The 15,686-nt window shown below is 40.4% G+C and overlaps 1 protein-coding gene and 1 long non-coding RNA gene across 3 annotated transcripts; one reads left to right on the top strand and one right to left on the bottom strand.

Annotated features, from left to right (window-relative positions):
* The first annotated feature begins 3,757 nt into the window (after positions 1-3,757).
* Positions 3,758-9,359, top strand: LOC116057764. Its single transcript, XR_004106882.2, has 3 exons — positions 3,758-3,945; positions 7,702-7,706; positions 9,325-9,359. It is a non-coding gene; the product is annotated as an uncharacterized LOC116057764 (long non-coding RNA).
* Positions 8,867-14,753, bottom strand: dusp12 (dual specificity phosphatase 12). 2 transcript variants are annotated; one of them, XM_036005229.1, is made up of 8 exons: positions 14,598-14,753; positions 13,434-13,710; positions 11,515-11,628; positions 11,199-11,317; positions 10,920-11,007; positions 10,562-10,653; positions 9,760-9,839; positions 8,867-9,324 (listed from the first exon to the last, which is right to left on the bottom strand). In XM_036005229.1, exons 2-8 carry the CDS (start codon positions 13,694-13,696, stop codon positions 9,187-9,189), a joined length of 894 nt encoding a protein of 297 aa, XP_035861122.1. In that variant the 5' UTR covers positions 13,697-13,710; positions 14,598-14,753; the 3' UTR covers positions 8,867-9,186. The 2 variants fall into 2 exon arrangements, with proteins under 2 accessions (XP_035861122.1, XP_031166232.1); XM_031310372.2 differs by having other exon boundaries at positions 13,434-13,698; positions 14,590-14,750.
* Positions 14,754-15,686: the final 933 nt, after the last annotated feature.

The raw sequence follows: 15,686 nt of genomic DNA, 5'->3' as shown, positions 1-15,686 counted from the left end.
GCCAAGCTAACGTTAGTTTAGCTAACAGCTAATTCGGCTAACTGCTAGCTGGAACAGATCGTGCAGGTCGTATGGATACGTAAAACAGTATTATCTTGCGCATGTGCAGAACGGATCGTGCAGGCAGAACGGATCGTGTACCGACAGTTATCAGTTTGACGATTTAATGGAGGAATGAATCATGTTTGGAACCCCTTGTTGCCACCGCCGCCATGGTCAGCCAGTCAGCCACTATACCCGTCGGCCGTTTGTCAGCCTACACCTTCGGTGTTAAAATGGTACAGCTCAGTGTTTCTCAAACTTTTTACACCACGCACCACCAAGAAAAGTGTAGCATAGGCCACAGTCTATTCAGCTTTGTCGACAGGCACGCTGCACCTCCTCCGTCCCGCTCCAACTGAAGCCAAATTTGAGGTAGGGTTATATCTCCGTACTACGGAGCCCCCCTGGGGTCAGCTGATAAAAAAAAAAAACTAAACCGTGCGCACAGATTCATAATCCGTGCTCTCGGTTTTATAAATGTAAGCAAAATTAGAAAGATATTCACAGATTCGAACTTCTGGGATCAATTCTCTACAGCGAAATGTTATTAAATCACAAACGACGCATCTTTCCTAACGTAGTAAGGTTAACAACGAGCTACAAACTCATTTTCATCAAAACGAGCCGGTGACACGACAGTCAGTCAGACCCGACGTGTTTAGGGACCATCTACAAACTACAACACCGACACAAAAATATCTTAATTTAATGATTAAATAAGGTATGTGTCTCCAAACTTATTTTTTTAAAAGTAAGTGCAGTAGTACAACTACAAGGAGATACGTTATAATTGAGATAAGTTTGGAGACACTACCTTATTTAATCATTATATTAATAGATAGTTTTGTGTCTGTGTTGTAGTTTGTAGATGGTCCCTAAACACTTGTCTCACTGCCGTGTCACCGCCGGGTTCAAATGCTTCACACATAATACTTGACATATTGTTTTATCATATAGATGATGACTTACAATAAAAAAAAAACATAAACAAAGTGATATGTAGTCAGACTGAAGCACATTATCAGCCACAATCTGTTGTTCATCTTTCACAAACAGTGACAAGAGCAACACACAACCATATAATATATGTATATATATCATGAAGCTATTCCCCTGCAGCCTCAAGCAACATTATTTAAAGTTTTAATTGAGGTAGGTCCAAATTAGGCCTATAGTTTAGAAATGTTAAGTTTACCTATAGCCTATCTTCTGCCAGAGGATAAGAGCTCATGTCACGGGGCGGAAGTAGATTTTATTTAAGCATGCTTTTATTTGGATTTGCTGTGTTTTTATTATTTGCTATGGTTTTAGCTTTTATATTGCATGCTTTTATTTTGAAACGTGTGGTGTGTGCTTTTAATGTTGGTTTTACTTCCGCCAGTGAACATTTTAGTAATTAGGATTTAAAGACTGGGAGCCAGAGGTGATTGACTGTTTTTTTTTTTGTTTTTTTTTTAGATAAAAAGAGCAGAGAAGGAGCAGAGCAGGGGGCAGATGGGAAGCGCGTGGAAAATGGAGGACACTGAGGGTGAAGAAGCACATGATAGAGGACACTGAGAGTGGATGGAGAGACACAGAGAGAGAGCCACAAAGGAGGCCTGAGGCTACGCCTGAAAACTCAAACACCGAACGCTAGCAGCAACAGTGGGAGAAGGTAAAACTTCTCCCTCCCGCGTAAGTACCTTTCTAAGACCGGTGTTTGTGAGTAGTATATGAAACTGGCGCTTTTAAAAGGACGTTTGACTGGCTCTGAGTTCTCTTCACAGGCTCTGCCCGAGGGAAAGAGCCAACCGTAAAGACGCTGGTTGCCAGTGGAAATCTGTGGACATTTTAATCTGTCTCCTCTCTGCTGTGCCATTGTTTTAGTTTGATTTTAGTTGTTTGTGTTTTTGTTTTTAAAATTCTTTTAAAGAGGAATTTTAATTGTTTTATGCCCTTTTTTTTATAATTGTTCCTCAAAACTGGGTTTTATTCACTGGTTTTAAATACACCTTTTTAACTGCTCTCCCCCGGTACAAAGAACCTGCTTTTAATCTTTTATCTCCAATTAGAATATTTGTAGTTTTTAAGAGGTCCTAGGCCTCAATGTAAAAAAAACCTAGGTGGTGTTGTCGGCCCTTCCTTACTCTCATACTTGGCATGGAGAATAAAGAGAGACAACACATGCAACGTGTTGAGATAGATCAGACCATATTCTCTGTGCCTGCCTGGAGAGACTGGTTTCTATTCCTCTTCACAACCTTCATGACAGTCATATTAAAATGCTCTGTAATGCATCCTTGTATAACCTAAACCCTCTGATTCACCGTGAGTGTCTGCGCTAAATGATAACACACACTTTGAACACGGGCCTTCCAGCCAAAGGTGTTGTCCATATGAACACCAAGGTGCCTTTAGGAGCAGAGCCGATGGATTGGTTCATCAGTTATGACCTCTGATACCCTGTGAACCATGTCACGACCCTTTCCTCAGCTTGTGAAATGGTTGAATGAGAGGTGATGAGTCTCGATTTCTGTTGAGACATTCAGATGGTAGAGTCGGAATTGGGCGTAAACAGAATGAGAACATGGATCCGTCATGCCTTGTTACCACTGGGCAGGCTGGTGGTGGTGGTGTAATGGTGTGGGGGATGTTTTCTTGGCACACTTTAGGCCCCTTAGTACCAATTGGGCATTGTTTAAATGCCACAGCCTACCTGAGCATTGTTTCTGACCATATCCATCCCTTAATGACCACCATGTACCCATCCTCTGATGGCTACTTCCAGCAGGATAATGCACCATGTCACAAAGCTCGAATCATTTCAAATTGGTTTCTTAAACATGACTGAGTTCACCGTACTAAAATGGGCCCCACAGTCACCAGATATCAACCCAATAGAACATATTTGGGATGTGGTAGAACGGGAGCTTCGTACCCTGGATGTGCATCCCACAAATCTCCATCAACTGCAAGATGCTATCCTATCAATATGGGCCAATATTTCTAGAGAATGCTTCCAGCACCTTGTTGAATCAATGCCACGAAGAATTAAGGCAGCTCTGAAGGCGAAAGGGGGTCAAACACGCTATTAGTAGGGTGTTCCTAATAATCTTCAAGGTGAGTGTATAAGGCAAATCAAAGTGCTTAGCATAAAACACTATTTTTTTCATTATTGGTATTTTATTGTGTAAATTCTCACGTGCAACATTCTTTCAGACGAGGAGCGGTAATTACTACTACTACTACTAATCACTTTCACGGATGTTTTTAAACGTTATTGCGGTGCATAAACTTACTGGAACAAAACTGAACAACGTGTTGCTGGTGACTAAACCACTGACTATATATATGTACATTGAAGCGATACTGTCGTTAAAAACCCGCTGATCGCTGTCCGATTTTGTGAATGAATGCCCGCATTGCATTGTGGGATATCGGCTTTGAATGCGTCTAGCTCGGATCATATCGTAATGTTCTGTATTACAGTATACTGTAATATGTCAACGGTAATAAGACCGTATTATATTATTATATTATAATATATAATATTATTAAATATTATTAAAATAAAGAAATGTATACTATGATAACATCTAAATAAATGTTGATAGATCTAGCGTTATAGTTTAAAAAACATAAATAAACCTGGCCGAAATAGACCGAAATAATAACATTAAAAGAAATACATATAAACCATAATATCTGGTGAATAATGTTGAAAAAATGTCACAGATTTCAAGTTAAGGGGGCGTGTTTTTTCTTTCGTCGATATCTGACGGTGAGGCATTAACATGAATGTCTATCTGACGGACCCCCTCGTCGAAAAATAACGCGGGTACCCCCCTGGCGTTGAAAATTAACGCCAGGGTTCCTTGACCATGCGTCAGACATTTGACGAGTAGGGAGTGAGACTGTGTTGATGTGAACAATAAAATAACACCTGCCTGTTAAAACCCTGCAGATTGTCAGGTCCTGGAAGGCCTTCTTTATTATTGATTTTGATTTGTTCCCTTTTTCTCCTGTTTTGTTATCAGAAGCCTAGGTTAGAGCTTTGTCTTTTCTTTACATTTTGTTTTGGTTTAGGAAAGTTTAGTTTGCCTTTAGAATTGTTTTGTTTGTGTTGGGGCCTCATCTCCGAAATAAACAGAAACTGCTACTTTGCAATTCTTTGTCCTGGCCATGTTTGGGAGTGGGAAGAGTGGGGGCGCAGCGCAAAATGCCGCTTGCGCTGCGCTGAGCAAAAAAAAATTAATGAATAAACATTTATTTACGTTTCACATCACATTGCTAAGTTAACGTTAGCCTACCTTTACGTTACCTTAGCTGAAGCAGCCGGATATATAAGAGTTTGTTAGCCTCCCATCTGCTAACTGGTAGCCCCTAAACAAACCCAGTCAACTAATAAAGTGTATACAAATGTGGCGCACAACTTACCGGTAGGCTACAGCTACAGCCAGTGGCGCTACGGAAGCCGTTCGTTGCAGCGCATTAGTTTGAATTCAAGACGAGCACATTATTAATTAATTCGTTATCTCGATAAAACGATCTTTGTTATGTCGAGATAACGAAATAATTAATTCGTTATCTCGAGAAAACAAACTTTGTTATATCGATATAACGAATTAATAAGTCGTTATCACGAGATAACCGTGCATAAAAAAAATAAAAAAATTCATGGCCGTTCTCGGCTTCCGTATTTTTGTATGTTTATTCTGTATATTTGTTACCTGTTAGGATAGCTGACCCGTCACCAGGCCCCGGCCCAACTGACCCGTCGCCTGGTCCCGGTCCAGCTGCCCCTTCACCTGCGCAGCCTCCCAAGGGGTTCCGCCTTGGCCGACCTGCTCGGCCCCCGGAGGGGTGCTGCCCTCGACGTCCTGCCTGGTCGTCTGAGTGGCCCCTCTCTGTTCCTGTCCCGAGTGGCCCCTCTGTTTCCCCCAGGCCTCACCGGCCCTCTGTTTCCCCCAGGCCTCACCGGCCCTCTGTTTCCCCCAGGCCTCACCGGCCCTTTGTTTCCCCCAGGCCTCTTCGGCCCTCTGTTTCCCCCAGGCCTCACCGGCCCTCTGTTTCCCCCAGGCCTCACCGGCCCTCTGTTTCCCCCAGGTTTCCCCAAGGCCTCACCGGCCCTCTGTTTCCCCCAGGTTTCCCCCAGGCCTCACCGGCCCTCTGTTTCCCCCAGGTTTCCCTCAGGCCTCACCGGCCCTCTGTTTCCCTCAGGCCTCACCGGCCCTCTGTTGTTGTGGAAAACCATCTCGTCTTCTACGGTAGTCTAACACAGCATTTTCCACAAAAAGATAACACACCCTGGTACATTCGCAGATGTTGGGGATGGCTTTGCCCACAGTTGAGAAGAACTTGGAGATGGTCCTAAACTTTTTTGGTGGAGTAATCAGGTGATCTTTGACTAGGGAGGCAATACAGTCTATCAGTACTGTTTCCTCCTGATGCATGGAGACCATTATCTCTTCTGCACGGCCCCAGTTCTTACAGAGGTCCTGGTAAATGGCCTTGACAAGGTTGTGAAGGGTTTTCCAGCTGGTATTAAAATCTACACCCTCGACTTTGGCCCACGTTCTTTCAAACAGACGGCTAATGGTGGCTTCTGGGATTCTGGTCCGTCTCGCTTTTGCTTTCGTTAATATTCGCGAAACCAGCTTGTCTGTGAATACCTCGACGTACATTTTTCTTATTTGATCCTGTGCCGTTGCATCCTGTGTAGGTTCGCTGCGTGTCATCAGGTGATCTTTGACTAGGGTGGCAATACAGTATATCAGTTCTGTTTCCTCTCGTTGCATGGAGACCAGCATCTCTTCTGCACAGCCCCAGTTCTTGCAGAGATCCTGGTAAATGGCCTTGTCAAGGTTTTCAAAGGTTTTCCAGCTGGCACCAAAATCTACACCCTCGACTTTAGCCCACGTTCTTTCAAACAGACGGCTAACGGCCTCTTCGTTTCTAATGGCAAATCTCACTTTTGCTTTCCTTAATATTCGTGAAACCAGCTTGTTTGTGAATATTTTGACGTGCAGTTTTCTAATTTGATCCTGTGCATCCTGTGTAGGTTCGCTACGTGTTATCAGGTGATCTTTGACTAGGTAGGCAAAACAGTCTACCAGTTCTGTTACCTCTAGATGCATGGAGAGATGCATCTCTCCTGCACTGCCCCAGTTCTTGCAGAGGTCCTGGTAAATGGCCTTGTCAAGGTTTTCAAAGCTGGTATCAAAATCTGCATCCTTGACTTCGGCCCACGTTCTGTTAAACAGACGGCCAAAGGCCAGTCTGTTTCTAAAGGTCCATCTCATGTCTCTTTCCTTTAATATTGTCGAAACCAGCTGATCTGTGACTATCTTGACGTACCGTTTTCTAATTTTATCCTGTGCCATTTCATCTGGTGTAGGTTCGCTACGTGTCTCCTCACCTACTGATTGAGACGCTGCAGCCAGGGACTGATTTTGTAATATGGTGTTTAACATCTTTTGATATGATGTCCCACCCTATAAGCAATTTTTTCTTGAGGCTTTTCTTGAAGATGGAGACAGAATACGACACTTTCAAGTTTTCCTCAAGCTCGTTCCAAATCTGCGGTCCCCTACAAACTGTCCTCAGGCTCGTACATTTTAAATTGTCGTTTTTTGCCAGTAATTAGGTGTACCACGTTAATGCCCATATGATTTTTTTCAGAAAAGTATTACACCATATCACAACATCAAACAGTGTTTTGTATAATGTGAAAAGTGCTCAGTGTGGGAGAAAATGTGGCTTACACTGTAGGACAGACTAGACTTCTAGAATCTGACGTCATTAGATCAAAGCCTGTGCGCACGGTTTAGTTCTTTTTTATCAGCTGACCCCAGGGGGGCTCCGTACAAAACACCATTCTGAGCGAGCAGAATAAAAGCACAGGAGCAGAACTCAGACACTGTGTGTGTGTGTGTGTGTGTGTGTGTGTGTTATTCAATAATTTTTCTTTCTTTATCGTCCAGCAAAATTTGTTATCGTGGCAGGCCTACTTACAGTCAATCACACAAAGAATGTCCCTGGCATTGGTAAGTGCGCTGCCGCCGCTGCTGCTTGTGTCTGACAGCTGAATCATCAGTGTAACAACAGTTCTAAATACGCTACATCTGATTAGTTAATAATAATCCTACATCAGTATCTTACTGCGCTATTGGCTCGACTAATATAGTAGGCAACCGCATTTGCCTGCATATTTACGGGTCGTGCACTATGATTTTCGGGGGAAATGTGCAACAAATGGGAGTGGCAACACTTTTCATATCGTTGAGAATAAAACAAACAATCGTCCCAACTTTACAAATCCAGGTTCTCCCTCCATGGGGATCATCCATTTCGAAAAGTAAAGCAGATACTAGGCAAACTCCATCTGCTGATGAAGATCATGTGATATAATTGAAAGCTACAGAACAGGTACTAAATGTTTTGTAATATTTTAGTACTATTCTATAACAAAAATTATTTATGGATTTGTGGACTATTATTATTCTTTTCCTTACTTCTATTTGGGGGTTGGTTTGGAGGGCGCCTCACAGTTTGAAATCCTCTGGGCGAGATGAACAGTATGGTTGTGTTCTTACCGGTGCGTTTACTGGACTTCTTGTGACCAAAGGCTGGCGCTCCTTCTCCTACTGGGTGACTGAGAATACTGGAGCCACGGAACAGAGTTCGTCTGCAGAGGAGGAGGATAAGTACGGAGCTGGGGTCAGGATGTGTATTTCCTAAAATGTTGAATTATTACTTTCACCATAGTGATAACAAAATAGTTTATTCTGAAATAAATGCACACTTTTCAAGTTTCCTTGTCGGCATTAGGAAGAAAAAAAGACAGTAAAGCTTGCTGCTTCGAGGTCTTTCACATTTCCCGTATGACATGAATTCATATTGTTTCATAGCGATTATGTTCTAAAGCAAAAAGGGAGTAGAGGGTCATTCGTGGATCCTCATTCAAAGTTTACATTTTTGCTTTGACATCAATTATCTGCACACCCTCAAATGATCTTGCACACATTTAAAATCTCAGATTAATTTACAGAATGCCAGGTACACATTGCAGCAATCTTTTTATATATACAATATATATATAATATATTCTCCAATTAAACGCCACAAAAGCCAAGGATATGGTCATTGATTTTAGAAAATCATCCCTCCCGCCATCCCAGACTTTCAATAAAGGAACTGGAGTTGAGTTTGTTGAATAGTATAAGTACTGGGAACGGTCATCGATTAAAAACCTGAAGTTTGATGTCAATTGTGATGCAGTCTGTAGGAAGGGACAGCAACGTTTGTACTTCCTCAGGAAGGTAGACACTTTTAATGTAGATAGGAAAATATCCTTATTTTATAAGTCCTTTATTGATCCTGTTCTTACCTTTACCATGATTGATTGGTATAGTAACCTGAACATCATGGACAAAAACCACCTAAGCCATATTCTAAAGGTGGCTGGCAAGGCGATAGGTTTCCCACAGTCCCCCTTGATGGCTATCTTTGACCAGCAAGTACTCTGCAAGGCCCGCTCTATATTAGACTGCACAAACCACCCCCTTCTCTCAGAGTTCGTAACACTCCCCTCAGGTCACAGATTTAGAGTTCCCCGGTTCAAGAGCAATAGGAGTAAAAACTCCTTTGTTCCATGTGCAACAACTCAGCTTAATTTGCACATGCAATGTAGAATTTTTTAGAGCTTGCTCCTGTGGTGTAAAATTGTGTTGTATTTATTACATACAGGAAACATTTTTGTACTCATGTCTTGTTTATTTGTATGTTGGAATGTGTTTTTATTTATCATTTATTTACATGATTTGTGTGTATTACAGAACAGTCACCTGTCCTTTATTTTTTTTTAATAAATACATTCTGTCAAGGGGCTCCTCTTTGTACTCTAATATTAGCTGTTGTATAAAAATTTCACTTTTTGTGACACATCGTCACCAAGCTTTAAACCTGCTATACCTGATTTTGGTTGGCCACTTGGGGGCAGCAGATTTTTTTGTCTTCTGGTCACTCACTGTACTGTACTGCATTTCTTTATTACCTGGTGCAAGATGAGTGTTACATATAAACATTACATTTCTTCTTGACTGTGTGTTGATGAGCTGTCTGCCAACTCTTTTTCTGCCTGTAGAGACTACATTCATGAGTGTGTTATATGTTGAGTTGTCGGATCTCGTCCACTCTGTTGCGGTGCAGCTGGAAGGCAGGAGTGACCCATCGGCCACACGAACACTGATCACCACACCAGCTGAATGAGCCCAGCTTAGAGCTACACTTAGGACACAGCAGCTACACACACACACACACACACACACACACACACACACACAAAAGAGAGAAGTACCATAAGTGCAGATAAACATTGTGTTTTAAGTAGAATGTGTACTTAAGACCTTTACAGTGATGGAAAGATTATCATGACTAACATTCATTCACTTATCAGCACATACTTGTTTTTTTTTTGTTTCTACTAGAACATGATTACATACTTTAAAGTTCAAATAACAATAATTATTTTCCCCATACTGTCTGTCTGAATATACTTGTGCTAACCCTCTGTCTGAGATGCCTGTCTGTTTTAGCGCCCGTCTCTTTAAACCCCCCTCCTCAAAAGCCCAGTCTGCTCTGAATGGCCTGCGAGAAAAATATGGCGCACCTTCTGCAGTTCTCGAAGTATTTTTTTCAGTAACACTAAATCCTGATATGTGTGTATGTATGCATTACCTGTCCATCCATAACTCCAAGTAAAGCTTGTTCCATCCACTGCACTGGTTCAATGAAGTAAGATGTACACCGGACGTCTCCTGGACAACAACATATTTCAAATCATTACTTGCAATATGTTCCTGTGCAACCCTGCCGACCTCAGCTTTAGCAGCATCGCCAAATAACGCTTAACTTACTGAAAAAGGTAAGCCACTAGTCCAACAGCTGCAGGTGACAAAATCACAAACTTTTTAAATTAAAGCTGTAAATTAAAGCATTTTTTACGATACAAAGCAGCCTTGCTTGCTGGCCGTTTGACCGCATTGCATTGTGGGATACTTATGCTGGCATATTGTCCAGTGTTTGCACACTGTAGTATTTCACCGGAAATAGTATGCAATCCACGTACTATTGGTTTCATAATAAGATTTTGGACGTACAAAAAAAAAATCTCACATACGGTTTTAGCCTACAGAACAGCATGTTAGTGTGGAATTTCGGACGTGACCCACATCTCTGGTTCTGCTGCATCCATTTGGATCATTATTTTTAAACTGTCCATCGTGAGTCATGTTATTGTATTTTCCATGACAACTAGGCAAACTCCATCTGCTGATGAAGATCATGTGATATAATTGAAAGCTACAGAACAGGTACTAAATGTTTTGTAATATTTTAGTACTATTCTATAACAAAAATTATTTATGGATTTGTGGACTATTATTATTCTTTTCCTTACTTCTATTTGGGGGTTGGTTTGGAGGGCGCCTCACAGTTTGAAATCCTCTGGGCGAGATGAACAGTATGGTTGTGTTCTTACCGGTGCGTTTACTGGACTTCTTGTGACCAAAGGCTGGCGCTCCTTCTCCTACTGGGTGACTGAGAATACTGGAGCCACGGAACAGAGTTCGTCTGCAGAGGAGGAGGATAAGTACGGAGCTGGGGTCAGGATGTGTATTTCCTAAAATGTTGAATTATTACTTTCACCATAGTGATAACAAAATAGTTTATTCTGAAATAAATGCACACTTTTCAAGTTTCCTTGTCGGCATTAGGAAGAAAAAAAGACAGTGAAGCTTGCTGCTTCAAGGTCTTTCACATTTCCCGTATGACATGAATTCAGCATCATTATAAAACTTTCCTTCTTCAGCCACTGTATAAACTTTTCCACCTTTCACCTGCACTTCCTGCAGCGATAGGACACTTCAGAGGAGCTGGAGTGGGCAGGGTCAGCAGCAAACAGCTCCCTGGGAACGTGCTGCAACTCTGCGCGCGCACACACACACACACACACACACACACACACACACACACACACAATAGAAAAACATCGGAAAATCAATACACAAATAATTAATCCATGTAAGAAAACAGTGTGTTGGCTACTGATCTGTACTAATGGCCATGTTTTTTTTTAATCAAACTAAACTATTTTGTGTGGGGGTGTGTGTGGTTACCAGGGTACTTCTCTGTGATCTTGGTCAATCTGTACTGTTTGTACAGAGGACTGGAAGTGTCCACTTCACACTGCAGAGCCTCGTACAGACTCAGCTGCTCCTCAAAACCACTGTTGACCCTGCAACACATCCACCAGCTATCAATTATCAGTCCTGCATCTAATATCGTCCTTTCGGACAACGTACTCTTCAGTTCACACAAATTACAAAAAAAGAGTGACTTTCACTCACTTTAGCCAGACAGTAAACCAAAGACAAATGCAAGAAGCAGTGTGCACACACACGCATACGCACACGCACACGTACACACACTTACTGTACATCCTGTTTGAGAGTCTTCAGTCTGTGGTAAGCCTCAGTGAAGCCCAGCTGGTATCTCTTCATCAGATAAGCAGTAATGATGGTGGCACTGCGACTCCGACCGGCCTGGCTGACACACACAAAATATTGAAACTGGTTATTAATGAAAATAACAAGTTATGAGTTGCAGGCCCAGTTGACAGTAACTGCACATGGTAAGTACATGTCTTGGCCACCACTCTAATAATCCAATGATCAACACATCAATTTAGAGCTGCAAAGATTCATCGATTAGTTGTCAACTATTAAATTAATCGCCAGCTATTTTGATAATCGATTAATCGTCTGAATCATTTCTTGGAATAGAAAAGTAAAAATGATTTAATTCCAGTTTCTTAAATGTGAATATTAAAAACTAAATATCTTTGAGTTGTGGAAAAAACAAGACATTTGAGGACTTCATCTCGGGCTTTGGGAAGCACCGATCGACATTTTTCAGAATTTTCTGACATTTTATAGACCAAACAATTAATCGAGAAAATAATCAACAGATTAATCGACAGTGAAAATAATCGTTAGTTGCAGCCCTACATCAGTTAAGTAAACACAGGATGGAAACCCATCTAGAGTGACAGGGCTGCACGATATGAGGAAAATATGCGAAATGCGATAATTTTGTTGAATATCACGATAAAGATATTACTTGCGATACATAAACGGATATTAAAATGTACTCAGTTCTGCATTATGCTGCTTTCAGTATTCTTATACAATACAACACATTGCTTGTTGAATTTAAAACAAATAAAAGGAAATCATTTCCAACTTTCTTTTATGGAAAAATTGAACATTATATTGAATATAAAAGGCACCACTAAAATAAGTGACAGTTACATTTTAAAGTGCAGTTTTCTACTAATATTTTCTTTCAACTAACAGAAAAAAATCAGTTTTGTGTCTATTGCAACATGTCGCAGGGTTTCGCGATGTGTTTATTGGGCCAGTTGATATTGCGATGACAATAGGGCTGGATGATTAATCGAAAAATAATCGTAACCGAAATTCAGAGCCTATAACCAACGTAATTTTACCAAGTCGGTTATTTCGGTCTTTTAATCCTATTAATATTTCCGCGGCCGCCCACTGTGTGTTAATGTACTTTCCCCTTAAAACATATTACGGCCGCCACGTGTGTAGTCACGTGACTCCGCCCCGTCCAGTCTGCGACCATAGGTGCTTTCCGATCGGATAGTACTTGTACTTTTTAGAGGAAAAGTACACTTCTAAGCAGTTCTAAGAACTACTCTCCCCCAAAATCTTTTTTCCCGTTTGCATTCCCACTGGCCAAGTGGCCATAGGGACTGGTAGGAGGGGTAAGGGAGCGACGCAAGCACGGCAACGGTCTTTATGGCATCGTCACTAGACCTTAGCGTCACATACAACAACAACAAATGATGCTAATACTATTTATTATTATATAATATATTTATTTTCTACATTTTTAGGGAACTTTTTTTTTTTTTTACATTAAAACTTAAATACTTACTTAAATACTATAAAATACTTTTTTATAAGACGTTTTTATTTCATTGTAAAATCTGCTGCTAGATTTCAGTTCAGTTGTTTGAAATATTTAATAAATAAGCATTAATTGCTATCTGTGTGTTGTTTCCTTATTTTAGAATCACAAAGATAGGATTATGCACTCTTTCATTAGAAAAAATAACTGTGAACATATTTACAGTATAAGAAAAGATTTTTTTGTTTTAAATAATCGTTCAATAATCGTAATCGAGGTAACTTGTTCGATTAATCGTGATTATGATTTTAGCAAAAATCGTCCAGCCCTAGATGACAATAAAAAAAATTATATTCTGTGCAGCCCTATAGAGTGACAAGTGAAAGATAATAACGGGGTTGATCTCTGATCCTTACCAGTGAACAAGTGCAGCCCTGCCTCCATCCACAGCCTCGCGAATGAACAGGAAGCAGTCGTCCATGTGACTCAGAAGGTCAGAGGTTACCGCATCCAGAACATTGATCCACTTCCTGCGGAAGTTCCCACCTGCAGGAACCAGGGTGGCGGGGTCCACAGAGTCCACAGACAGGATGTGAGTGACAACTGCATCGGTCAAGGCCTGGCTGTCATTGAGGTCAGCCGCAGTGCCGATGTACAGACCAGGGTCCACCAGTAGCATGACTGCAAAGACAGACACAGAGCTGAACCTAAAGTCTTCTTACATAGGCAGGAATTAAAATAAAATGTAATTCAATAAAAAAAGATTCCTAATTTCTCACATATCAGTTTTTTTTTTAAATGATTTTTGCGTTACATTTGTTAGATACTTTAGTTTAAAAATGTGGAAATAAAAAGACTGATATAGAAAATACAAAAAGTAACAATGCAGGCTGATTTGAAAGTATAGAAAAGATTTCCAGTGGTTTTTAGATTTCATTTATGAATGAAATACTGCATTACTCTATTTGATAACACTTTACTTGAATGTATCTACATAAGAGTGACATGACAGTGTAATGAACACATGACTGTCATGACACATGAACCCTAACCCTAACCCTAACTCTAACCATAACTTGTCATGACAAAAACCGAATGACCCTTACTAAAAGAAGCGTTATGTCATAAACGTTTATGACTTGTTTATGACACGTTCATGACAGTGTCATGTCACTCTTATGTAGATACCTTCAAGTAAAGTGTAACCCTCTATTCTCTACTCTACCTGTAGTCCTTATGTATTCATTTTCATTTTGTATTTCTTATAGGTATTTGTATTTAAAAAATACATGTTTTTTAAATCGTAATATGGGATGGGTGACTGTATAAGTCTATGGCAACTTGTCCTATCACATCTTACTCACTTCTGTTCGTCATGCTGTTTGTGTAAATGAGTTTAGGCTACATGCACTATGAAGCCTCCTCTATAAAGCCGAGAGAACTGATATAACAAAGGCAAGCCACACATACTTTTTAAAGGGGTGTGCGTTGACTTCGTCCTCAGAACAAATAAACATTGACATGAGTGCATTTTGCCCATGATATCTCTCTGACTGGCGGTAGTTAACTCACCTCGTTAGCTGAGCTCAGCCTCTCAGTAGTTTTAGCTCTTCCAGGGAAACTCTGCTGTTTCGGTCGCTAGCCGCGTTTAACATACATGTGACAACAACAACACCACAGAAAGCCGAGTTGGATACAAAAGAGAATAAGGTGCACTCTTCTTATATACTGTCTATGGGTGCACTGTGGTTTTTGGTTCGTCTTTGACACTGTCCGGGCGGAAAACATACAGGAAGACTCTTTAGTTCCGATGTAACGCCAAGTTCTGCAACCTATCAAATCAGAATCAAAATCAGAATCAGCTTTATTTGCCAGGTATGAGGACACATACGAGGAATTTTGCTTTGGATTATACATTGCTCACAATGTGCTTACTCATATAAAACAAACAATAAAAACAAACAATATATACACACTATAAACAGAAACAATATAGACAGGTTGAGGCAGTAGTGCAACGAAGAGTGCAAAGTGTGCAGGAGTAAATTATTTTTATGATAAATTATTATTATTTTAATTATGGAGCATAGTGCAAAGGATGCTGGAATAAATAAGTATTATGTTATTATATAAGTATTATATTACATTATGAACAGTATGAACAGGTCTGAAATAGAGATGATGAATAAATAATAAGTGGAACCAGTAAACATATGTCACATATAGCCTACAGTCTATGGTCACATACTTTATTGTGACATTTTATTTCAAACTGTTACAGTATAAATGACTGGTCAGAACTTACACCTTTAAGTCTACCACCCACTTATTTGTATCTAACATTATGCTAGAAGTTGTTCCTTTAACCGAAAATGTTATGTCACTAGAAGTTTAGGGATGTTTAGAGTGTTTACTCAAAATAAACAAGAGCCAATAAACATACTTTTGAGAAAAAAATAGTGTAAAATGTAGCTAGATGTAAATAAGCGTGACTCAGATGCATCTTAATCCAGGAATAATAGGATTTTACCTCACTTGTCCACACTAGGCCTATCAATAAAACACAGTGCTTTATAACTGGTCAAGCTATCACTGTTGGACATAAGGAATGAGATAGGAATACTCATGTGAAAGCCTGTGTTAAGGTATGACTCATGAAAATGTCTGAG

Source organism: Sander lucioperca, chromosome 9 (genome assembly GCF_008315115.2).
Source record: "Sander lucioperca isolate FBNREF2018 chromosome 9, SLUC_FBN_1.2, whole genome shotgun sequence".
NCBI classification, from domain to species: domain Eukaryota; kingdom Metazoa; phylum Chordata; class Actinopteri; order Perciformes; family Percidae; genus Sander; species Sander lucioperca.
The sequence above is the reverse complement of the archived record's forward strand: the minus strand, read 5'-3'. Positions and strand labels throughout refer to the sequence as shown.

Excerpts from the sequence above, each read along its gene's own strand:
- dusp12 (XM_036005229.1), bottom strand. The coding sequence starts at position 13,696 with ATGCTACTGGTGGACCCTGGTCTGTACATCGGCACTGCGGCTGACCTC. Across the intron at positions 11,318-11,514 it reads ACTCTCAAACAGGATGTACA|GGTCAACAGTGGTTTTGAGG; the intron begins GTAAGTGTGTGT and ends GATGTGTTGCAG. Across the intron at positions 9,325-9,759 it reads TTGGAGTTATGGATGGACAG|CTGCTGTGTCCTAAGTGTAG; the intron begins GTAATGCATACA and ends GTGTGTGTGTAG.